The sequence below is a fragment of the Hyla sarda genome, chromosome 12 (genome assembly GCF_029499605.1).
Source record: "Hyla sarda isolate aHylSar1 chromosome 12, aHylSar1.hap1, whole genome shotgun sequence".
NCBI lineage: Eukaryota > Metazoa > Chordata > Amphibia > Anura > Hylidae > Hyla > Hyla sarda.
In genome coordinates, this window is record NC_079200.1 from 18,108,971 (window position 1) to 18,134,474 (window position 25,504).

The 25,504-nt window shown below is 41.7% G+C and overlaps 2 protein-coding genes across 7 annotated transcripts in view; one reads left to right on the plus strand and one right to left on the minus strand.

Annotated features, from left to right (window-relative positions):
• The window catches only part of CNTNAP1 (contactin associated protein 1), a 354,100-nt gene that overhangs the window by 189,499 nt on the left and 139,097 nt on the right, over nt 1-25,504 (minus strand). The gene's annotated exons all lie outside the window — the stretch shown is intronic.
• On the plus strand, nt 1,569-12,653 carry CCR10 (C-C motif chemokine receptor 10). Its single transcript, XM_056549098.1, has 2 exons — nt 1,569-1,645; nt 11,409-12,653. Exons 1-2 carry the CDS (start codon nt 1,619-1,621, stop codon nt 12,471-12,473), a joined length of 1,092 nt encoding a protein of 363 aa, XP_056405073.1. The 5' UTR covers nt 1,569-1,618; the 3' UTR covers nt 12,474-12,653.

The window sequence follows — 25,504 nt, forward strand, 5'->3', positions numbered from 1 at the left end:
TCTTGTAGATTTCCCTATCTTCATTGCTCTGGGTTATTTTATAATTACTAAATGCTAGTTTTTAGTTTTTTATGATTTTGGCCACTTCTGTTGAGTACCACAGTGGTCTCTTGCTTTTTCTGCTTTTACTGACAAGTCTAGTGCAATTTTCTGTTGCCTTCAATAAAGCATCTTTTAAGTAGTCCCATTTCTCCTGAACTCCATATAATTTGTTCCAGTCTGATAGGGACTCATTTATGACTAATCTCATTTTTGAAAAGTCTGTTTTTCTAAAATCTAAAACTTTTGTTTTTGTGTGGTGTGACTCACTGTTCTTATATTAAACCACACTGAATTGGTTGTTTTGTCTCTTATTTTATGATGTGTGCTTTAGGGTATGTTATGTGGCTTGTAAGGGCTTTGGTTGGCTGTCTTTCCCATAAAAAAAAAAAAAAAAAATCAATACCAGAAAACTACCCCAATGGGTAACTGATCCCACGCTACTTACAAAAGCATAACAAAAAAGAAAAGATGCATTTTAGAGATCAAACAATACTTTATTGAGTAAATAAATTACATTAGAAACCCATAAAAGGGATTAGAAAAGATACGACAGACAATAATGATAATAGCCACAATGGACCAGATTGAAAATGGTGGCTACCAATAAGTATAAATCAAGGATGTATGTAAACAGACCCTTAATAATGGGACTAAGTCCATGTGCAAAGATACAACATGATAAACAAGGTTACTCTGATGCTGTATATATTAATAGCAAGGTATAAAACAACATATAAAAAGACCTCAGTGGGACAGAGTATACCTGGGTAACCAACACCTAACCCAACGTTTCGCTACTGCTTCATCCGGGGGCGTCGCCCCGGATGAAGCAGTAGCGAAACGTTGGGTTCGGTGTTGGTTACCCATGTATACTCTGTCCCACTGCGGTCTTTTTATATGTTGCTATTAATATTTACACAGCATCAGAGTAACCTTGTTTATCATGTTGTATCTTTGCACATGGACTTAGTCCCATTATTAAGGGTCTGTTTACATACATCCTTGATTTATACTTATTGGTAGCCACCATTTTCAATCTGGTCCATTGTGGCTATTATCATTATTGTTTGTTGTATCTTTTCTAATCCCTTTTATGGGTTTTTAATGTAATTTACGTACTCAATAAAGTACTGTTTGATCTCTAAAATGCATGTTTTCTTTTTTGTTATGCCATTTTTTAAAAAGCACCATTCTGCACCCACCTAGAATCAGCCATGAAAACGATGCGGCCATTATTTATTTCATTAGTCTCATCTGAAAAGGTCAGATTCGCCTCCCTCAAGAAGTGAGATAGCTGTGCGCCAAGGAGCTGATGTCTGCTATGTTTTTTTTTATTTGTAAACCACATGTTATATACCCATAAAGGAAATTGTGGTCATTTCATGTATACTGCAAGTTTTAGAATTACTATCCTCCACATTTCTATCCTCCCCATTTCCTGAGAAAGGTGACTGTAGTTTCGATGTATAAAAAAACAGACATCAGCTCCTCGGCGCACAATTATCTTCTCGTCACTTCTTGAGGGAGGCAAATCTGACACTATCAGTATCACTCAGTCTCTCAGTATTGCTCCATAATGAAACCTGAAGAGCTACTCGAGGAGGTGAGAAACACTGATTTATTTTATTATCTTAATTTTTTTTAATATATATTTGTCTCCCTGAACTTTGTTTCCTTGTTCTGTCATAACTTATGACACGATGGACCCAATAACCTATAATGATATATGTTGGGGGGTTTTCTCATCATTTTGGTTAAAAAAAATAGCGCAAAGCCTAAATTCATTTATTTATTCAAATGTATTTATTAATTTAATTAATTTTATTTATTTAAATTTACTTTATTTGTTTTTTGTTGTTGTTGTTTTTTTTAAACTTTTTTTTATTTTTCAGCCAACATAGCCATATGAGACCATGTTTCTGCAAAATAACTTTTCATTTTTAATAAAATGATTGTGGTGTACAGCTATTGCATAAGCTCTTTCTATGGAGGAATAATAGATTTTTTTTTTTTTTAAAGGGGTACTCCACTGGAAAAAAAACTTTTTTTTAAATCAACTGGTGCCAGAAAATTAAACAGATTTGTAAATTACTTCTATTTATCCTAATCCTTCTAGTATTTATCAGCCGCTGTTATGATCCACAAGAAGTTCTTTTCTTTTTTAATTTCCTTTCTGCCTGACCACAGTGCTCTCTGCTGACACCTCTGTCCATTTTAGGAACTGTCAAGAGCAGGATAGGTTTTCTATGGGGATTTGCTCCTACTCTGGACAGTTCCTAAAATGGACAGAGGTGTCAGCAGAGAGCACTGTGGTTAGACAGAAAGGAAATTCAAAAAGAAAATAACTTCCTGTGGATCATAACAGCAGCTGAAAAGTACTGGAAGGATTAAGATGTTATAATAGAAGTAATTTACAAATCTGCTTAACTTTCTGGCACCAGTTGATTTAAAAAAAATTTTTTTCCAGCGGAGTACCCCTTTAATATTTGTTTCTGATCACCATAAGGTATAAACATACACACAATATAAATTCCTTTATTCTCAAATTTGGTTCAATTACAGTGACACAAATTATATACCTTATACTTTTGGATATTTCGTTAAAAAAAGAACTCCATTGTTCCTCCTTCACATGAACTCCATTAAATAAGTTATTTTTCACCAGTACCTGCGGTACCTATAGCCTCTATGACTATTATTAAAGGGGTATTCCAGGCAAAACCTTTTTTTTATATATCAACTGGCTCCAGATAGTCCTGATGTCACGTCCCGGGAGCTGTGCATGATGGGAAAATATCCCCATAGGAACTGCACAGCTCCCGGGACGTGAGTCATCAGAAAGCAGTTAGACAGAAAAAAACAACTCAACTTCAGAAGCTAATAACTATTGCAAGGATTAAGATTTTTTAATCAAAGTAATTTACAAATCTGTTTAACTTTCCGGAGCCAGTTGATATATAAAAAAAAGTTTTGGCCTGGAATACCCCTTTAACTCTTTCCATTGGGTAATAGAAGAGACAGCTATTATTTTAGCATATTTTGCATTTGAATGTTCACTGTGTGGCATAAATATCTTGTATTTTATAAGTTGGTACGATTACAGTGATACTGCACATGTATAGGATTACGTTTTACTACTTTTTGCACAATAAACACTCTTTGGGGGATATTTGTTATATTCTGTGCTTTTCAACAATCTCTTCTGCACTATCCGATTTATAGAGGATAATGTTCAATTCTGGGAATACCCCCTTTAATCCCTTTTTTGGGCATTCTTCTTATTTAGTAAACTATATTTTACTTTAGTTATTTTATTAGTCAACCCCCTCCCCCCATGCACACACACTGGGGACCTTACAATGTAATATAAGCACATTTAGGGGACTTTTTCTGCTAAGGGTGAACATGAGCAATAGCCATACCACCCATTTGCAGATCCGTTTTAAGCTCTACCCTAAATCAGCATCGAAACAATTGCTAAAAGTCATAGAAACTACCATCTGGTCGCCCTACTGCACCTTATTAGGCCAAGTGTCGACTCATATAAAAACATATACTTAAGCCATCTTGGCACCTGATATTTTTTCTTGTTTAAAGGGGTTGTCCGCCATAAGGTGATTTTAGTACGTACCTGGCAGACAGTAATGGACATGCTTAGGAAGGATCTGCGCTTGTCTTGGGGCTAAATGGCTATGTTATGAAATTACCATAACACTGTGGCTAGCTTTTTGTGAACTTGAATTTCCTGTTTGACTTTTCTTTTTTTGACTACAAATCCCACAATTCCATTTTCCTCCCTCCCACACATCAGCCACCCCACCCATTAAAACAAAAGACCTGTGGTTTTCAATCAGGGTGCCTACAGCTGTTGCATTAGTTGCAGTTGATCTCTCTCCCACCAATCGATCCCTCCACCCATTGAAGCAGACAGGCTCCCTGTCATCAGCTGACTAGTGAGTCAGGTCTCGGCCGTATTGCAACCTGGGAAAAATCCAAGACAACAGTCATTTTGTATGCTGTTAAAAATAAATAGTCGGGTGAAAATCACAGAAAAATTGTGAGACAACCGTCGCACACAGGTACAGACACTATATTATGAACTACACTAACTTTACAGCCCCTGTAGCATAGTCAAATTTAAAAAATTCCTGGAATACCCATTTAAGTGCTGGTAAATATGTACATATGGACACAGACATAAGTGACATGTAAGAAACATGCACTTCTTTAGCTCCACCTGAGACTCACCCCTTCATGCGTCTATGGACCCTGCAGTCATGCTGGAACAGAAAAGGGACAAAGCCAAACTATTCTCAAACTCAAACAAAGTTTGAAGCCACAACTGTATATATTTGGGGTCATTTACTAATGCGATTCCGACTGTTTTTTTGTTTTGTTTTTGTTTTTTCAGGTTTTGCGCCCAAATTGTGTTGCATGCTTCTTGTGCCAAAATTTATGACAAAATAAAAATCCCAAAAACCCTACCCTACATATTTATTTATATATGTTCCCACATAAAATGTAGTGGCTTTGAGCTGACAAATCAGAGTAGTTGTTAAAGAAAAAAAGCAAAACATAGGGAAAAGTGCAAAATGAAGGGAAAAGTTAGTAAATACAGGAAATACCGTACCCTGTTGCAGATTTTGTATTGGTGCCCAGAAACTACTAGTTACGTGTCTGTTCCTGAGCGCAGCTGAATACTATTGACTAGAGCTAAATTATCATACATATATATGTATATTATATATATTTTTATATATTAATATATTTTTTTATATATTATATGTATAGTATATATATTTTTTCCTTCTCGTGGGGTGCCATTTGTCTTATGTGGCTAGGACACGAAAATAACCTGTTCCAGCCATGAACATTCAGATCTATTCACATAAATGAAAACCACAACACAGTGTGGATCTATTGCATAATTTTCACCTATGGCAACTGACAAACTTAAAGGGGTTATCAAGGAAAAAAAAAAATTGTATATATCAACTGGCTCCAGAAAGTTAAACAGATTTGTAAATTACTTCTATTAAGAAAATCTTAATCCTTTCAGTACTTATGAGCTTCTGAAGTTAAGGTTGTTCTTTTCTGTCTAAGTGCTCTCTGATGACACCTGTCTCGGGAAACGCCCAGTTTAGAAGCAAATCCCCATAGCAAACCTCTTCTAAACTGGGCGTTTCCTGAGACAGGTGTCATCACAGAGCACTTTAACTTCACACAACCTTAACGTCAGAAGCTCATAAGTACTGAAAGGATTAAGATTTTTTAATAGAAGTAATTTACAAATCTGTTTAACTTTCTGGAGCCAGTTGATATATATATAAAAAAGTTTTTTCCTGGAATACCCCTTTAACTGACCTATAATGGAGGCCACTTGGTTCCACACAGTGGTGTCCACCACTTAAAGGGGTACTCCGGTGGAAGACAAATTGTTTCAAATCACCTGATGCCAGAAAGTTATACAGATTTATAAATTACTTCTATTTAAAAATCTTAACCCTTCCAGTACTTATCAGCTGCTGTATGCTTCAGAGGAAGTTGTGTAGTTCTTTCCAGTCTGACCACAGTGCTCTCTGCTGACACCTCTGTCTGTGTCCAGAACTGTCCAGAGCAGGAGCATATCCCCACAGCAAACCTCTCCTGCTCTGGACAGTTCCTGACATGGACAGAGATGTCAGCTGCAGATTTCGATGTAAACTTAAAGACTGAACACAGCTTCAAATCCTGTGCAGTATAATGTACGTGTGAATAGACCCTAAAAAGAGAAAATCAGTGCTGCAGTCAGTGCTAGTCTGCCAAAATTTCCTCAACCTAACCTACATACAGTAAGACATAAAAGCTTACCACATGACAGCACACCGGTAATCTCTCTCCAGATTAAATAAATGCTAAATATTTTACAGTAGTAATGAGGAAAGGTGGATCATTTAAAAAAGAACAAACCCCCTGCCTACTGGTAATTTTCTTTTATAGATCAACACTTTCTAAACCTAAATGTCACTACTATATATGACAAGGCAAAAAATGAGTCAGCAATGTGCATAAGTTTCATAAAGATGTGAAAGAGTACCAATACCAACGCCAGCGAAAAGAAAAAAACACTGATATTAGCTGGCAACCGGCCCAACAGAAGAATAGAACCTGTCCAGTTCTCAGACTAGAAGAAACCAATGCAAGTCTACTTTACTATGTACAAAAAAACTAAAAACACACAGCTGCTAGTATCAGAGGCCCAAAATATATATACTGCATAAAAATTAAGGGAACACTAAGATAACACATCCTACATCTGAATGAATGAGCTAATCGTATGAAATACTTTCGTCTTTACATAGTGGAATGTGACAACAAAATCCCACAAAAATTATCAATGGAAATCAAATGTATCAACCCATGGAGGTCTGGATATGGAGTCACACTCAAAATCACAGTGGAAAACCCCACTACAGGCTGATCCAACTTTATGTAATGTCCTTAAAACAAGTCACAATGAGGCTCAGTAGTGTGTGTGTGTGGCCTCCACGTGCCCGTATGACCTCCATGCCAACTCCTGGACAGTGTGTGGTGTTGGTGGATGGAGTGAGACATGATGTCCCAGATGTGCTATTGGATTCAGGTCTGGGGAACGGGCAGCCAGTCCATAGCATCAATGCCTTCCTCTTACAGAAACAGCTGACACACTCCAGCCACATGAGGTTTAGCATTGTCTTGCATTTGGAGGAACCCAGGGCCCACTGCACCAGCATATGGTCTCACAAGGGGTCTGAGGATCTCATCTCGGTACCTAATGGCAGTCAGGCTACCTCTGGCAGGCACATGGAGGGCTGTGCGGCACCCCAAAGAAATGCCACCCCACACCATCACTGACCCACCACCAAACCGGTCAAGCTGGAGGATGATGCAGGCAGCAAAATGTTCTCCACGGCATCTCCAGACTCTGTCATGTCTGTCACATGTGCTCAGTGTGAACCTGCTTTAATTTGGAAAGAGCACAGGGCGCCAGTGGTGAATTGGCCAACCTTGGTGTTCTCTGGCAAATGCCTAACGTCCTGCACTGTGTTGGGCTGTAAGCACAACCCTCACCTGTGGATGTCGGGCCCCCATACCACCCTAATGAAGTCTGTTTCTGACCGTTTGAGTGGACACAGGCAAATTTGTGGCATGCTGGTGGTCATTTTGCAGGGCTCTGGCAGTGCTCCACCTGCTCCTCCTTGCACAAAGGTGGAGGTAGCGATCCTGCTGCTAGGTTGTTGCCCTCTTACGGCCTCCTCCACGTCTCCTGATGTACTGGCCTATCTCCTGGTAGCGCCTCCATGCTCTGGACACTATGCTGACAGACGCAGCAAACCTTCTTGCCACAGCTCACATTGATGTGCCATCCTGGATGAGCTGCACTACCTGAGCCACTTGTGTGCGTTGTAGACTCCGTTTCATGCTACCACTAGGGTGGAAGCACAGCCAGCATTCAAATGTGACCAAAATATCAGCCAGGAAGCATAGAAACTGAGAAGTGGTCTGTGGTCACCACCTGCAGAACCACTCCTTTATTGGGGGTGTCTTGCTAATTTCCTATAATTTCCACCTGTTGTCTGTCCCATTTGCACAACAGCATGTGAAATTGTTGCTTCCAGAGTGGACAGTTTGATTTCACAGAAGTGTCATTGACTTGGAGTTACATTGTGTTGTTTAAGTGTTCCCTTTATCTTTTTGAGCGGTGTATATATATATATATATATATATATATATTTTTTTTTTTTTTTTTTTTATTAGAAAAGAAATAGTACTCACTTGCTCCATCCCATGCCATTCTGACTGTGACTCTAGTCCCTGCTGATCACCATTTCCCCATTCTGGTTTTCACAAAAGTGATTGTCGAGTGATTTTTCTGGGGTGGATGTATTCAAATTCCAATCTGGGCAACAACTGGACTTTGAACCATCTTACCATAGATGCTGTAGTTAGTCAAGCACAAGCCACCACACAGACCTTCTCGCAAAAAAAACCACCATGTGTCATGAGAATGGAGAACTTCAAGGGTGTTTTGGTCCTTCATCATAGGACCTTCATCAGACATCAGGTGCCTGAGGAAAACCCAAGGAACTGAGTGTAAGGACTGAATGTGAATAACAACACCCTTGAAGTCCTCCATTATCGTGGTATGAGGTAATTTTGTGAGAACGCCAATCCAGCCGCTTATGCTTGACCAACCGCAGCCCAAATTCTGGCACACACACAATTGTGGTGCACATCCCCATAAAAACCCGTCGGGAACATCGTTAACAAAAAAAAACAACATCGGAAACATAGTAAATCAAGGCCACTGTTTCTCCTCATAACCTCCATCTGTGGATTGTGAATCAACTGAGCCTCCTGCTTCAGCATTGACTGATATGAACAAAGCCCTCAGTAGACTTATGCCTTTTTATAGCACAACCTTAAAAGGTTAATAATTTCTGTGTTTAACTGTGCTCTATTCTGAAACATAGACCCGGAGCTGTGTTGACCACCACACTCGAGACACAGATACACGAGTGCTGTACCTTTGGCTCCCCCATAGAGATGCATGGAGGGAGGGTGTCATCCACTGCACAGTGCTTTGGAAGAGCAGGGGCACCAGGCAGGTGATCATTGGGGGTCCCAGTGGTCGGACGCTTATCCCTTATCCCATGGATATGAGATAAGTTGTTCAGTATGGGAGTACCACTTTAAATATTGGATGAAAGAAGCAAACTGTAGGCATATTTAACCAGAATAATTGTTCTACCAAAAACCATGTGAGAGAGGATAGGATAGAAATTTTGCTGCTAACATGTAACAAATTGATCCTTTGTGTAAAATACAGAGTTTGTAGAATTCAAGTTCTATGGACAGATAGTGAAGTTAGGAAAAAATAGGTATCTCATGTATTTTAGGAGATTAGTAGCTACAGACACAAAGTCAGGAACAAGAAATCAGTTTCTCATATGCAGACGAAGAATAAGCAGGAAGGAAAGCATAGCGGTGTACTAAAATAACAAACAAAAGACATATCCATATGACCTCCCAAGATTCAAAACCTTCCTATATAGCACCATCCAACAGTGAAAGAAAGAAAAGCAGCGTGGGTAAAGTACACAGGCAATTGGTCCTTTAGAACAGATCAAAGGTGCTTAACTTCCTAGATAAAATAACCGAATAAATATAATCTTCATTAAGAAAACATAAGATGGGGCACTCACCGTACTGTTCAATCTCCTTTATTTAATAAAAAACTTACATATGGACACAGCGGGGAGACATTGGAGAGGAATGGGGAACGTGGTTGGGCAACAGTTTCGCACCAGCATGTCCGATGCACATACTTGTGCGAAACTGGTGCCTGACCACTATCCCCGTTCCTCTCCAATATCTCCCCACTGTGTGGGGGCTGGACAAAGCACCTACAATGTTTCCCCGCCATGGAGGCCGGACAAAGTGCCTGCTGGTGGGAAACTGTTGCCCGACCACCATCCCCGTTCCTCCCCAATGTCTCCCCTCCGTGGATGCCGGACGAAGCACTTGCTGGTGCGAACCTGTTGCCCCACCACCATCCCTGTTCCTCTCCAATTTCTCCCCACTCTTTCTCCCATAGCAGTTCAAAGCTATGAAAACAAGTTCTCACAATGACTATGATGAAGCCAGCACACCTGTCACACTTTTTCTCACTTGCTTGGATGGGCAGGGAGATAATCCACCACGAAGAGAATAAAAAAGGAGAAAGTCCAGCACAAGCATTCTTTAAAACAATGCGAATATTTTATTTCTTCAAGTAAAAATAGTCATACTGTATGATTAACTTCCAGTACTGCAATAGACTTTCCAAACTAGTTGTGGGACATGACAGACTCCAATATTAGACAATTATTTTCCTGCTTCTAAAATTGAACAGAAAATTCAATTCAAAACAGCCTAACTCAGGCCTCTTCAGGGGAAATGTAGTATTACAAGGGTTGTCTGATAGGTTTATGACACGAGCGTCAGACAGCTAGCTGTAAAATAACTACTGTAGCTATGCTATACTCACCCCATCCAGCAGCATCACTTACTTTTGCCCCAATGCTTTTGTTTACTTACTTCAATAACATCTCGAACCCACTACGGCCTCAGTGTAAATAAAGGATTGAAGTGTTACGGAGCGCCAATGCTGGACCGGGAGAGGCGAGTAGGTCATAGGTACTTATCTTACAGCTGGCTTCTGTTACATTTTAAGCAAATAAGACAACCCCTTTAAATGGGCACTATCATTAAAACTAATTTTTGCTATTGCACTCCTTATGGTAAATAAAAAAATCTTTCTAATGTTTTTTTGTTTAAAAAGATTTACGTTTTATTTGTGTTTAAAAAAGCTGCCACTAGGTGTCTCACTACTTGTCCAGAGCACATTTCCCGTGATCCTTTGCACAGACTTTGGACTCCTGTTAGCCTGGCAGAAATCCAAAAGCAGGAAAGGCAGTCTGGAGTGCCGAGGGGGGTGAATGCAGCCTTAACCAATTATAGCTCATCTCACCTTGAACTGCTCTGGGATTTGTAGCAGAGTGAGGGAGGAAGATTTTCTCTGTATGACTTCAGAAGATGTCACGCCTGCTGGGGAGCGCCCCTTCCTAGTCTGTGAATCTGACTGAGACTGAGCAGAAACTGGGAGGATTATAAAATTTAACAAAATTATGACTCTTTACTCTTTAAAGGGGTACTCCGCCCCTAGACATCTTATCCCCTATCCAAAGGATAGGGGATAAGATGTCAGATCGCCGCGGTCCCGCTGCTGGGGACTCCTGGGATTGCCACTGCGGCACCCCGCTGTCATTACTGCACAGAGCGAGTTGCTCTGTGCGTAATGACGGGCGATACAGGGGACGGAGCAGCGTGATGTCATGGCTCCACCCCTCGTGACATCACGGTCCGCCCCCTTAATACAAGTCTATGGCAGGGGATGTGAAGACCGCCACGCCTCCTCCCATAGACTCGTATTGAGGGTGGCGGCCGTGACGTCACAAGGGGCAGAGCCGTAACGTAACGATGCTCCGGCCCCTGTACTGCCCGTCATTACGTGCAGAGCGAACTCGCTCTGTGCAGTAATGACAGCGGGGTGCCGCAGCGGCAATCCCGGGGGTCCCCAGCAGTGGGACCGCGGCGATCAGACATCTTATCCCCTATCCTTTGGATAGGGGATAAGATGTCTAGGGGCGGAGTACCCCTTTAAGTTTACATTTGATGGGCAGCTGAATCTTGGCTGTTTCATGTTTTCCACATGCCATAACAGTACAAATGGAAAAGTGTTGCCTGATGCTTGTTGGAAATTTTAGGTTATCCAACAAATAATGCCATTTTCTTCTTTCTTACAGACTTCCCCAAATAGCCTCTACACATCATATTACTATGTGTCTTCTGATTATGACCGTGAAATTCCAGAGATCTGTGACGGGAGCCCCATACGAGAATTCAGCAAAGTCTTCCAACCGTGTGTTCAATGTCTGGTTTTTCTGATTGGCATATCTGGCAACATGTTGGTTCTTTTGACATATGGATTTGTGAAGAGTATAAAATCCATGACCGATATCTACTTGATCAACCTGGCCTTGGCCGACCTCCTTCTGCTCTTGACGCTTCCCTTTTGGTCTATCAGTGCCGTGATAGGTTGGGTGTTTGGAGATGAAATTTGCAAGATGGTACAGGGCGTGCACGCTATCAATTTCTTCAGTGGCATCTTGTTCCTGGCCTGTATAAGCATCGACAGATACTTTGAAATTGTCCAAGCAGTTAAGGCCCATACTTTACGTCAAAGAACCCTCTATTACAGCAAGGTGATCACCCCAATTCTTTGGTTGGTATCGGTTATATTCAGTCTTCCGGAGTTTATTTACAGTGAATCCAAACAGCTTGATGAATTCTACTCATGTATCATGGTATTTCCAGAAAACATCACCAGCACAGTAAAGAGCCTAAGCAACTTCTCCCAGATAATCCTTGGGTTTATTGTGCCTTTCTTGGTCATGGTGGTTTGCTACTCCATTATTATCAGATCTGTTCTATCCAGCAGGGGCTTTCGGAAGTACAAAGCCCTCAAAGTTATCATCTCTGTTGTGGTGGCCTTCCTGGTATTTCAGCTCCCATACACACTGGTAACCTTCATGGAGATCACAGACTTTCTAGGAAGCCGTCAGATGTCCTGCGATGTAGGAAATCGGAAAAATATTGCCATCATAATCACCAGCAACCTGGCCTTTACAAGATGTTGTCTCAATCCTATCATCTACGTATTTGTTGGGGTGAATTTCAGGAAGGACATTTTTCTCTTGCTTAAAAATTTTGGATGCATCACTAGAGCCACTTTCGCTTCATACTATGGGTCATACAGAAATTCCGGCACTTCAGTGATGACGATGGAAACCAATAGCTTTACGTTGTAAATTCAATACACCTGCAAAGACCTCAATCAGATGAAGGGAACGATCAAAAATTCAATGTGCACAGATGGCTTTTACCATCTATAACCCATCAGCGCTTTCTGTCTGTTAGTCACCCCAACAGAATTGGTGGACAGAACAATACAAGAATCGGACCCTTACACATTGAAAACCCTATAATAAAAAAAAGAAGCATCAGAAATACTTGACCCCTCTGAAAATAATTTTTTGACCATAATAAAAATTGTTCTTGCTTTGCAAGTTTGAATCTACGCAAACTGCTCGCAGAGATGTGCATAATGCAATACTGTGTGATAGTTGCAACTACAACCAGCATTTCCACCATCCCAATTACGTCTAAACTAAGCACTAGGCACAGAGAAATTGAGGGCGGCACTACTGCTTTTAACTACGTACTACACCTATGTGCAAAAATTGGAAAACACCGGCTTGGAACATAACAATGTTAGGCTGGGTCCACACTACGTTTTGTCCCATACGGGAGCGCATACGGCAGGGGGGAGCTAAAAGCTCGCGCTCCCGTATGTTACCGTATGCGCTCCCGTATGTAATTCACTTCAATGAGCCGACCGGAGTGAAACATTCGGTCCGGTCGGCTCATTTTTGCGCCGTATGCGCTTTTACAACCGGACCTAAAACCGTGGTTGACCACAGTTTTAGGTCCGGTTGTAAAAGCGCATACGGCGCAAAAATGAGCCGACCGGACCGAACGTTTCACTCCGGTCGGCTCATTGAAGTGAATGGCATACGGGAGCGCATACGGTCACATACGGGAGCGCGAGCTTTTAGCTCGCCCCTGCCGTATGCGCTCCCGTATGGGACAAAACGTAGTGTGGACCCAGCCTCATGCGGTGTTGCATTATGTTGAAAAACTGAATACAGTGCTTCTAACATAGAAAAGTCCAAAAACTGTTCATAAGCACTCCTCCGTATTAAAACTAATGTTTGTTTGACCATAAAATAGCCCGACGGCTGGAAGAAGTAGAAACGGCTTTAGCTAAAGCAGAAGACAGGATAGGCGACAGCCTGTTTCACAGATTCTCCCTCTTTTGAAGAGGGAGAATTGTGAAACTGACTGTCACCTATCCTGTCTTCAGCTTCAGCTAAAGCCGTTGCTACTTCTTCTAGCCTGTAAATTGACCCATGTACATTGAAGAATCTATAATAAAAAAAAAGCCATGTGCATTAATACAATACTGTGTGATACTTGCTACTACAACCAGCAATAAACATATTTCTTTTGCAGCATTGCTTTATCTTTTGAAAAAAGGTTGGAGATTGACGAATGTGCTCAAAACCGAGGCAATATTTTACTATTGTCAAAAACAAAATTATTGCTAAATAAAGTCTGTTGAAACAAAAAATGTGTTTTACTTTTTTGTCCTGTATCAACTTTAATGTTGCAAAGCTTATATAATGTAAGGTCATGTTCACACAGAGAAATTATTGCGGAATGTCCACCAGAAAATTTCCGGCAGTTCTGCAACAGCTGGTGCCAGCAGAATATGCCGGCACTAGGCCCGCTCTGAAGTGCGCCATGTCCATAGAGGACAATGTATTTCAGAGTGGATTTCCCTATTGTTGTCTGCAGCAGGGCACCTGTTTGGTAATCACTTAAATGTGGCAGCGAATGCCAGACACCCAGCTATTAACCATATTACTAACAATTGCTTACTGGCAACACCAAAGAATTGGATTTGCCACATTTGGTCAACTGAAATTCTCGATCTCTTGGGATAGTTACCATTAATTTGTTGTAAATAAATAATGAATGTAACATTTAGTCATGAAAAGAGAGCGTATGGCGATATATGGAGGTGAGAAAGGAGACTGCTGAAAATGGTGACGCAAGAACAGCACCTCCTGGACATATTTGGTGCACGTGACCATGAGGGCTCGCCCAAACTGTGTAGAAGTAGAAGAAAGAAACCAGAGGATGGCGCCTCATGCGTTACCCTAATAAATAGGGGACCCCCAAGAGCAGGCTCTATAAATTTGCCGCTCACCTTGAGCGTACAGATAGTACACATATCACCCCTTTAGGGGTAAAAAGTGTAGAATGAGATCCCGAAAGGAAGACAACCACTGAATGTCCTGTGAGGGTACGGAGCAATAATAGACAAAAATTACCTTATTTCCAGGCAATCCAGAAAAATTTGAACCAAGGCAAGGAAGTGAACATGATGTTCAGCTTTTATTGGGTACAGCAATAACGCGTTTCGGGGTTTACCGTTTCGGGGTTATTGCTGTACCTAATAAAAGCTGAACATCATCTTCACTTCCTTGCCTTGATTCTGATACTTCTGGATTGTCTGGGAGAAAGGAAATTTTTTGTTTTCTATTACTTTTTACCCCCAAGTCGATAAGTAGAAAAGATAGGGGTCGGCAGCAGCACTCACAAAACCTGTAGATCCTTTTAAATGTTTATTTCCAACAGCGATTTTTTGGCAGATACACCCACGCCTCTGTCAAGGGAGATCGGTATTTTACCATCACTAGGTGGCAGCATCTCTACTGAAATAGAGTATAAATTATAGGATACAAAAAAATAAAAATAAAAAGGAAGGAAAAATGTTCAGATGGGAAGCAAGAGTGAATGGTTCACTGCACGTGCGTTACTCTGGGATGTTTGGTTCTATTTTCACAAGCGCACAAGTGTACCGTACATTGATGGAAGCCATATTGGGAGAGAATCTGTGGATGCATAAAATGATCATGGAAATGTATCAGCCAGTTGAAAATTCTCCATTGTGAAGCATTGCAGAAGGGGATATATATGTCAGGGTATATTTACACATGCAGATTTTTTTGTGTTTCTGCTGCAAAATGACTAACATAGTGTCACACTAATTGACCCGCAGTGTATAGTGTTCTCCTCCTAGTTGTTGATCTACTTTGGCGTCACAAACAAAATCTTAGCATACCAAGTCCGGTCACAAAACCAGATACGGGGCAAAATGAGCCGACCAGAGTCACTGTCTGACCCCGGTCGGCTCATTAAAGTGAATGGGTTTCGGCCCTGTAGGGAGGGAACGTAGTGTGAATGCAGCCACACACATACTGGCACAAAATCAAAAGATCAGTGATTTTACTGAAAGCATTTAGGGCTTATTCACATCAGCGTTAGGAGCGTCATTCGCTGATTCCATTAAAATGACAGGACTGTAGCAGAGAAAAAAATTCTGCATGTCAGATCCAAAAAATAAAGCGGACATCTAACGGAAACCGGGCAGACCCCATTCAAAGTCAACGGGAACTGTCAGGATCCATTGCGTCCAGCCCTGTTATCAGGGTCTATAACAGATCTCCCCACACGAAGCTCTATAAAGCTGATGTGAACAAAGTCTCACTGAGACGTCAACTTTTAAGGGATAAAATATTGATAGCTAAATCGTTGAATGGACAGATGTATCTTTGAATGGACAGATGTATCTTTGAATGGACAGATGTATCTTTGAATGGACAGATACGACGCAAGTAACATCTACTATTTACGTGAACTGTAATGAAGCTCTCTGTAGTTGCAAAATGGCCCACTAGATGGAGTACTAAGAGCAGCGTCATCATTCACGTGGGACGCATGGTGCCTTCTCTTCTATTAATTTTTTTATTTATTATCCATTATTCATATGGTGATGACATATTTCACACACAGGTACAGCAAAGGTATTCATTCTCATCGGCCCACGCCATGACGGTACTTACAGCTTCCTATTGCTATGCTTTCCAGATACATGGCTTGTGGCTCTGTTTATTATAGATGACATTGCGAACGTTACAGAACTTACCTGCCAAAACAGCAACTGTATTCTAAGCTATTGTCTCATATGAGGTCATTATTAGAATTGTTCTATCTTGTTTTATCATAGCTAGATAGGTAATATTATAATGTTCTTGAGGATAAAGCTATTTGGTATTATGGAGTCATCACTGGCAATTTGGTAGACAACCTCACTGAAGGGAATCGGAAAAATGTGGGCTCCATCCATGTTCAGTCTACCATGAACATGGCGGAGGAAATTCCATGCAGATTCTCAGTAGTGCGAACAGTGCCTTATTGTATATATTTGGTTTGTACATAATCCATAGCTGATTAGGTTTAGAATTATCATCTTCATCATCATATCGGGGAGCCCCAATGGTTCAGGGAAAACTGTTTACAGGAGTTCATACAGAAACAAAGTATCCAGTTATAAATAAGCAGGGACCAGGAGGAGTCAGAACAGCAGCTGTGGGGGATTGGGGTAGGGGAGTATGATTTTTTTTTTTCATTTTAACGCATCCCCTGCCATATGTTAAAAAAATGTTATATTCCCTGGACAATCACTGTAACTTTTCCAGCAATTTGCAAGACAATAGATCTTCTGTGAGATTGGACCAGACAGGCTAAACCTTGGGCATCCATCACCCTGTCGCTGGTTTATCAGTCGCTCTTCTTTGTTCCACATTGAATAAGTGATTACCATTTTGGAGATGCTCTCACCCAGCTATGTAGATATCCAAATTTGGCCTTTGCCAAAGTCATCTTTCTTCTTTCTCGTCCTTCTTCGTTGTCCTACTTCTTCGTTGTCCTTCTTTGTTGTCCTTCGTCTTTATTATTTATCTAATTTATTTATATAACTCCCTCGGTTAAATAATAATAAATAAATAATATTATAAAATGTATGTATTTATATAAATAGTATATAAAATATTTACATTTGATGAGGAGTTAAAATACCTGACACAAACGCAGGTACGTACACATAGTAAATGATCGACTGATAAAGAGGGAATGAGGGTCCTGCCCGTATGGGCTTGCAATCTAGAAGGAGAGGGGAGGGAGACAGTAGGTGAGTGGGAGGGGGGGGACATAAACCTTATGACATGTTTACTTTCTGTGTCAATATATCCCACTCCCTGACAGGAAACGGTCATGAGATTATCAATGTCATTCACGTCAGTTGTTTTAATGTTATGGCTGCTCAAATATTTAGGTCACATACAAAACATGTCGCTTAAGATGTGGTAAAGAAAGTAACTTCAGATTTCTTCTGCTAACAAGGTATTTTCTACAAGATGCCCACAAAGGAATCTGAGGTTTAATAAAAGCTTAGCAAAAGTGGCATGACCAAAGCATGTGTGGGCACGTTACAACCACGGGACAGAATGCCTTCTGCAAGCTTCAGCCTTGGCAGAACCTTCTGCATTCTCAAAGGGAGGCATGGGTGTTGTTGGTATTAAGATGAACTCAGGCCAAACACACTCCAGAAAGAGCAAGAACTAGGATTGTCCTATATTTCTGCACATTAGACGTACTGTGGTATGTCTTCTAAGTGTTTATCTTAAATAGGTATCATTGACATCCATACAGATATGCAACAAAGACAAATGTTACGGGACACTCACACATTACACCTACAGGAGCTTTTAGGATATCCCATTCTAACAAGGGTGTCACTAAGGAGGGGCCAAAAGGGGGCCATTTCCCCCCCCCCCAACATTACTCTGTCCCTCTCCCGTGTGCCCCCCCCCCATCCAGCCAGCCATCACCTCGCTATGCAGCGGCAGTAAAACTTACCGGCTTCACCGCGGTTGCACTGCAGCGTGAGTGGCGTGCCGGCTGGTCTGGGACACATTCAACTATAGCGCATCTTACAGACGTGCCTATAGTTATATGCAGCCCTCGGCTTTTTGACAGAGTGAAGAGCCATTGGCTCCTTGCCCTGTCAATAACCCTTATGGTTGCAACCACAAGAGGACCAAGCACCCTTCCTCCCCCAGCGCATGAGTGACATCATTGTCATGCACCAGAGCACAGATTGGAGAAGAGCAGAAGAGAGAAGAAGCTGTGGACCGCGCCAGAGCCTGGCGAGTATGTTTTTTGTTTTTTTACCTAAAGGGGGCTACTGATTTTACAACCTAAAAGGGGGCTACTTACCTAAAGAAGGCTAATGAAACTAATACTTATAGGGGGCTACTGATCTTACTACCTAAAAGGGGCCACTGTTTTACTACCTAAAGGGGGCTACCGCTACTACTACCTAAAGGGGGGGCTGCTATTACTATATGTGGGGGGCTGCTATTACTATATGTGGGGGCTGCTACTACTATATGTGGGGGGCTGTTAGTACTATATATGGGGGGCTGCTACTACTATATATGGGGGACTACTACTATATTCAGGGGGCAACTATCTTTAATGTTACCTACCTACAGAGAATTATAGGAGTCTGCTACTGTATACAGGTAGTAACTACCCGCAGAAGGCAGCTATCTAAACGGAAACTTACTTACAGGTGGCACCTACCTATTTGGGGCACTTCCATGATGGGGAAAACCATGTGAAGGGGCCTGTCTACCTACTGGAGCGAACTATCTACTTTTTCCCAACCCACATATCTATTCAGTCTAATGTGTGAGACACCAAGAGGGTTATTATCACTGTTTGGAGCTCTATAGGTGCTGGAAAAGGGTCTGGGCCAGTTGGAGAAGAAAAAGGAATGTGAACGACTCTGATCAGAGAAGACGTCACCTGATATAACTGTATGCAATCACATGATCTGCAGAGCTTGTGCAGCGCCAGGTCACCATTATATGTGCACTGTGTAAGTGGTATATTTTCTCCTTGTACACTGGTATTATTGATACATTGGTCCCAGTATACAGGATTATGTCAGTAACACTATGATAGTAATATGTATGGTGATAATATTCCTCATTGTATACTGGTATTATTGATAGTATTGGTCTCAGTCTACAGGATTTGGTTAGTAACAGTATGATGGTAATATGTACAGTGATAATATTCCTCCTTATCTACTAGTGTATAAGGAGAAAGGCAGTGCGTAAATGTAGCGTTGTCATAATTGCCCCCTTTCCTTTTGTCCTGGCCCCCAGTGTGACCCCCAAAACATGAAATCAGGAGACGCCACTGCATTCTAAATCCATTAATATCTAGATGGTTCCACCCTTGCAGTTATGAAAGCTTCATCTCTTCTAGGGAGACTTTCTATGAGATTTCGGAATACTTTGGATGGAATTTTTGCTCACTCATCCAGGAGAACATTTGTGAGGTGAGACCCTGATGTTGGAGGAGAGGATCCGGTTCACAATCTCTGTTCTAGTTCATCCCAATAGGTATTGGATAACGTTGAGGTCAGAGCTCTGTGCGAGCAGTCAATTCTTCTATACCATACTACCCCTCTATGCCTTTATGGACTTTGCTTTGTGCACTAAGGTAAACACTTGCCAGTACAGAAACGGGCCGAACCCAACATGTTCCCACAAAAGTGGGAAGTAAACAATTGTACAAAATGTCTTGGTGTGCTAAAGTATTAAGATTTTCCTTCACTGGGACTAAGGAGCCTACGGCAATCCTCAAAAAACAATCCCACAGCATTATCCTCCACCCCCAAACTATACAGCTGGCCCAATGTAGTCAGGCAGGTAACGTTCTCCACAGAGGTGTAGCTTGTAGCTTCTGGGCCCCCATACAAAAATCTGCAACAGGGCCTCATGTGCCAATTATAATACTGGTCTCTTATGAGGCAGATGTGCTTTGGGGCCTGGTGCGACTGCTACCTCTGCTCCCTCTATAGCTACGCCCCTGGTTCTCCATATCCGGACTTATCCATCAGATGCCAGATGATACTGTGGTATCCCGGTACCGTATTGCATACTGTACCTTCTGTAGTGGTCCCCAAAGTCAGTGTTCCTACGTTCAGGTAGGGTCCCCCAGGTGGGACAGCCCCTAGTCGCCTCCTTCTAATCAAATTCTATAGTGTTTATGTGTATATATTTAATAATGTGTGTAGTTAATATAATGCATATGTCTACTTACCTTGTTAGTGTCGCAGGACCTTTGGTCATGTGACCATGTTAATTCCTCTATGGTATGTTGGAGGACCTTTGGAGGTCCTTCGGTCACATGTTACCCATAACACTGTGTAAAGAGGATTGACAGAAGTATTGGACCAATTAGCTCTAGTCCAGCCCCTGCCCATGTAAGGGAGCTGTAGCCAATTATCGCTTTCTTGGGTTGCTGCTCTCATGGATGCTGGACTACCAGGACGGACCTGCACAACTTTCAATGACAAGCTAGGCCAGAAACCTGCCGGCCTCAGCATAACACTAAAACATGAGTTCTAAGCTAAATTCCTGCTAAAGCTAGCGTGACTACTGGACCGAAACTAGATCCCCTAAATCCAGTAGAACAGCGCATATCAGTCTACGGACTCTAAAACGCTTAAGGTCCCAACCACTGTCAATCTCTGAGAGACTTTGCATGTATAGAGACTGTTCCGGTTATGAAGCTTGCATAAAATCTTTAGTAAAATTCCGACAGTTTTCAGCAAACTCTCCGGTTGTGGACATTCAATTATTCTATACCTCCCTATCGCTCTTGGGAAGGGTGGCGGTAGGACAAGCATTGCAGAGGAGCTCTCACCCTGGCATCACGAATAGCAAGGGTTAACAAGCACCCTTTAGTAAACGCACAGCTACACTCCCCATACCCTACATCCCCCCAGGCTATCACAATACCACTCACTGCTGTTGTGTAAACCGACCGACACATTGCACTGAGGCTTCTTCAGAAATGGCTTGACAAAGGTCCAGGGCGGACCCAGATATTGCAAAAGTTTCTGTATATATCTGCATTTTTTTAGGAAGTATTTACAGAATATATAGTCTGGAGTTAACCATCCTTTCATAAGGAATATGAACTGCCTGTGCTTGTGTATCTCTACATTATGTGTAAATAAAATTCCCCCTTTCATTCATCCAGCCATCCCATGGAATACTCCTTTCTCTGACTTTAGTCATTGATCCTCCATAAGCACCATATAATCCTAAAATGGGTGTGTAGGACCATTACTTTGTCCGATGCCTTAGGACCCGTGGAGGGTCTTTTTCACTTTGGGAACCCAGGGTAAGGAGAATGCCATTTCTCACCCACCCTTAATAGTCCATGTTATTATGGGAGCCAAGCAATGTCTTCTCAAATATTGGCTGTCTGATATCATTTAACGTAGCTACTCCATTTGCTTATATGTCTAATTTTAACCCCTAGATCACACAGGGCATACCTGTGCTTGCTTCATAGGCAATAAGTGATTCCTACTATCAGGGGCCAGGCACTCACACTACCCGTCATTAACCCTTTAGATGCCATTATCACTGCCGATTATGGTCTCTAAAGGAAGGAAATGCAGGTGCCGTTATCTTTGTGGTGCTCATCAGATCCCCGCAGCACTGTCATGGGGGTCTGATGAGTTTAAATGGAGGTGGAGTCTTCTTTTGCGGCCTGATAGTCACTGGATATCACTGCGCACTGTTATGCAATAGCATTAAAAAGATAAAAAATTTAAAATTATATAAGAGAACCTGCTCTTGTAATTAAAATCACCCTCCTTCTCCCATTTTATAAAAAAAATATAATAATAATGATAAACATACTTGATATTGCCACATGCAAAGTTGTCTGGACTATTAAAGGGGTATTCCAGGAAAAAAAAATTCTTTAAATCAACTGGCTCCAGAAAGTTAAACAGATTTGTAAATTACTTACAAAATCTTAATCCTTCCAATAATTATCAGCTGCTGAAGTTGAGTTGTTCTTTTCTGTCTGACAACAGTGCATTCTGCTGACATCTCTGCTTGTCTCGGGAACTGCACAGAGTAGAAAAGGTTTGCTATGGGGATTTGCTTCTACTCTGGACAGTTCCCGAGACAGGTGTCACCAGAGAGCACTTAGACAGAAAAGAACAACTCAACTTCAGAAGCTCAAAAGTACTGAAAGGATTAAAATGTTCTTAAAGGGGTACTCCTGTGGAAAACTTTTTTTTTTTTAAATCAACTGGTGCCAGAAAGTTAAACAGATTTGTAACTTACTTCTATTAAAAAATCTAATCCTTCCAATACATTTTAGGGGCTGTATACTACAGAGGAAATGCTTTTCTTTTTGGATTCCTCCGATGCCACGACCACAGTGCTCTCTGCTGACCTCTGCTGTCCATTTTAGGAACTGTCCAGAGCAGCATATGTTTGCTATGGGGATTTTCTCCTGCTCTGGACAGTTTGAAAAATGGACAGCAGAGGTCAGCAGAGAGCACTGTAGTCGTGACATCAGAGAAATCCAAAAAGAAAAGCATTTCCTCCATAGGATATAGCCCCTAAAAAGTACTGGAACGATTAAGATATTTTAATAGAAGTAATTTACAAATCTGTGTTTAACTTTCTGGCACCAGTTGATTTAAAAAAAATATATAGTTTTCCACAGGAGTACCCCTTTAATAGAAGTAAATTACAAATCTGTAAAAAAGTTTTTCCCTGGATATCCCCTTTAAAATATAATGTTCATGATCCTGCCCAGTGAATGGCGTTCAGCCCCAAGTATGGAAAAGAATATAATAATAGTTATAGAATAGTCAGAATAGGGCAATTTTGCATACTGATTAAAACTTTAAGTAGTACAATAAGTGAACCGTGTAAAAGTATGCCCCCCCCCCCAAAAAAAAATTGGGTTTTCTTTTCAATTTCGCCTCACATATAATAATGAATATATTTTTTGTTTTGTCACAGTACAAGGCGAGGAGGAAAAAATGAAAACTCAGAAATGAGCATTGGCTGTGTCCTCAAGGGGTTAGAAAGGCCTGAAGGAGAAGAGAAGGAAAAAGATAATGGAAAGATTTCTTATTTAGGTGTCACTAATATCATGCTGCCATTCACCAACACCAGATGGTATTTCAGAGGACCTTAAAGAGTTTTTACGTGGTAATTAATCCTATTTATCGGCGTATAACACGCATTTTTAGGCTAAAATTTTTAGCCTAAAGTCTACCTGCGTGTTATACGCCGGTAAGCCACTGCAGTTCAATGATTTAAAGCGGGCGCTTTAAATCAATGAACTGCAGCGGCTTTGCAGGTGCAGAGACCGCCAGCGCTGCCCACTTCTCTGCCCCTGCCTGTCCTGGGGTCTAGAGCCCTGCTGCCGGCCCTTCTCTCCCCCTGGCTATCGGTCACTGCGCCGCGCCGTGCAGTGCATAGCAACGACGCAGGGGACGCACACCGGAGGCCTGGAGCAGCGCGGACCCAACCCCGGCAACAGGTAATTATACAACTGGGGATGGGGGAGGCAACGGGGCAGCGGCGCCGGTAATGGGTGCCGCTGCCCCTTCTCTCCCCCTGGCTATCGGCGCCACTTCCCCATTGCCTGCGCCGCTTCTCTCCCCCTGGCTATCGGCGCCGGCAATGGGGGGCCGGCAATGGGGCGCCGGCACCGATAGTCAGGGGGAGAGAACGGGCAGTGGCACAGACAGACAGCGGGAGAGAAGCAGCGGCAGCGGGGCTCTAGACCCCAGGAAAGGCAGGGGGAGAGAAGCGGGCAGCGACGGGCTCTCTCCCCCTGCCTTTCCTGGGGGTATATCGGGGTATACGCATGCACACACATGCACCCTCATTTTACCAAGGATATTTGGGTAAAAAACTTTTTTTACCCAAATATCCTTGGTAAAATGAGGGTGCGTGTTATAGGCCGGTGCGTGGTTTACCCCGATAAATACGGTATAATGTGGAGAGAAAGTGTGTATTTAAATATATAATTGTATTTAATTATTCTGGTCCATGTGTCACTAGACCTAGCAAAGAAGTTGGGGCATCATTCATGGTTCTTTACAACGTTTGGTAAACCGGGCTGGGATTTTTCCCACTGTTCTCCATTTGGAGGGTGGGGGGCTGGGAGTGTTTCTCTGTACATAATGGAAAGAGTTGTGTAATATTGTATGATGGTCATATCTTGCTTCTGTGTACTCATGAGTTATTGATATTCTATTACTGTAACCATTTTGCATGCATTTGAATCAAAAACTATTAAAATATTTAAATTATAAAAACAATGGGGGAGATTTATCAAAACCTGTGCAAAGGAAAAGTTTCCCAGTTGCCCATAGCAACCAATCAGATCCCTTCTTTCATTTTGCAGAGGCCTTGTTAAAAATGAAAGAAGCGATCTGATTGGTTGCTATGGCCAACTGGACCACTTTTCCTTTGCACAGGTTTTAATAAATCTCCCCCAATAATCTTGGCAATAGGGGGAGAGAGAGAGAGAACAATAGCAAGAAAAGTTAAAAACAGGCACAGCTGGAGTTATGGTTGTGTCACTGTGTCTGGAACAACAGAGAAATTCTATGGACTGTAGGGGTCTCAGTGGTCTGACTGCCACAATCAACTTAAAATTCTTGAAGACCCCTATAAATAATGAAAAAAGGTTTGACTTAAAAGCAGGAAACACCTTTACAGTTTTCCACACAATGCAATGAAATTTTAATATAGGGCCTGATGAAGAGGGGATGTACCCTTCAAAACGTGTTGTCTACACTGAAATTAATAAACCACTATTATTCTGTCCATTATCAGTTTATCAGCCACAAACTCCCGGTCAGCATCCATAAAGGATACTCTGGAGCAAAACAGATTTGTAAATTACTTCTATTTAAAATCTTAATACTTCCAGTACTTATAAGCTGCTGTATTGCTCCACAGGAAGTTCTTTTCTTTTTTAAATTCCTTTCTGTCTGACACAGTGCTCTCTGCCGACACCTCTGTCCATGTCAGGAACTGTCCAGAGCAGGATAGGTTTTCAATGGGGATTACTCCTGCTCTGGACAGTTCCTGACATGGACAGAGGTGTCAGCAGAGAGAACTGTGTCAGACAGAAAATAAATTCAAAAAGAAAAAAACTTCCTGTGGAGCATACAACAGCTGATAAGTACTGGAAGAATTGAGTTTTTTAAAAATAGAAGTAATTTAGAAATCTGTTTCACTTTCTGGCACCAGTTGATTTAAAAAAACAAAAAAAAAACTGTTTTACACCAGAGTACCCCTTTAAGTATCCAATTTTATCCTGTTACTCCTGTTGACCTCTGCTTCTTCACCATACCTTCTAATGGATTATGGCTGGGTACAGACTGCGTCTGGGATCTACGAGTCATGCTGTACGTTGTCTTCAGTGGGGTGCCCTCAGCACAACGGAA

Bases quoted from the DNA above. Each gene is read 5' to 3' on its own strand.
- CCR10 (XM_056549098.1), top strand. From the start codon at position 1,619: ATGAAACCTGAAGAGCTACTCGAGGAG. The intron at 1,646-11,408 runs GTGAGAAACACT...TCTTTCTTACAG, and splicing joins CTGAAGAGCTACTCGAGGAG to ACTTCCCCAAATAGCCTCTA.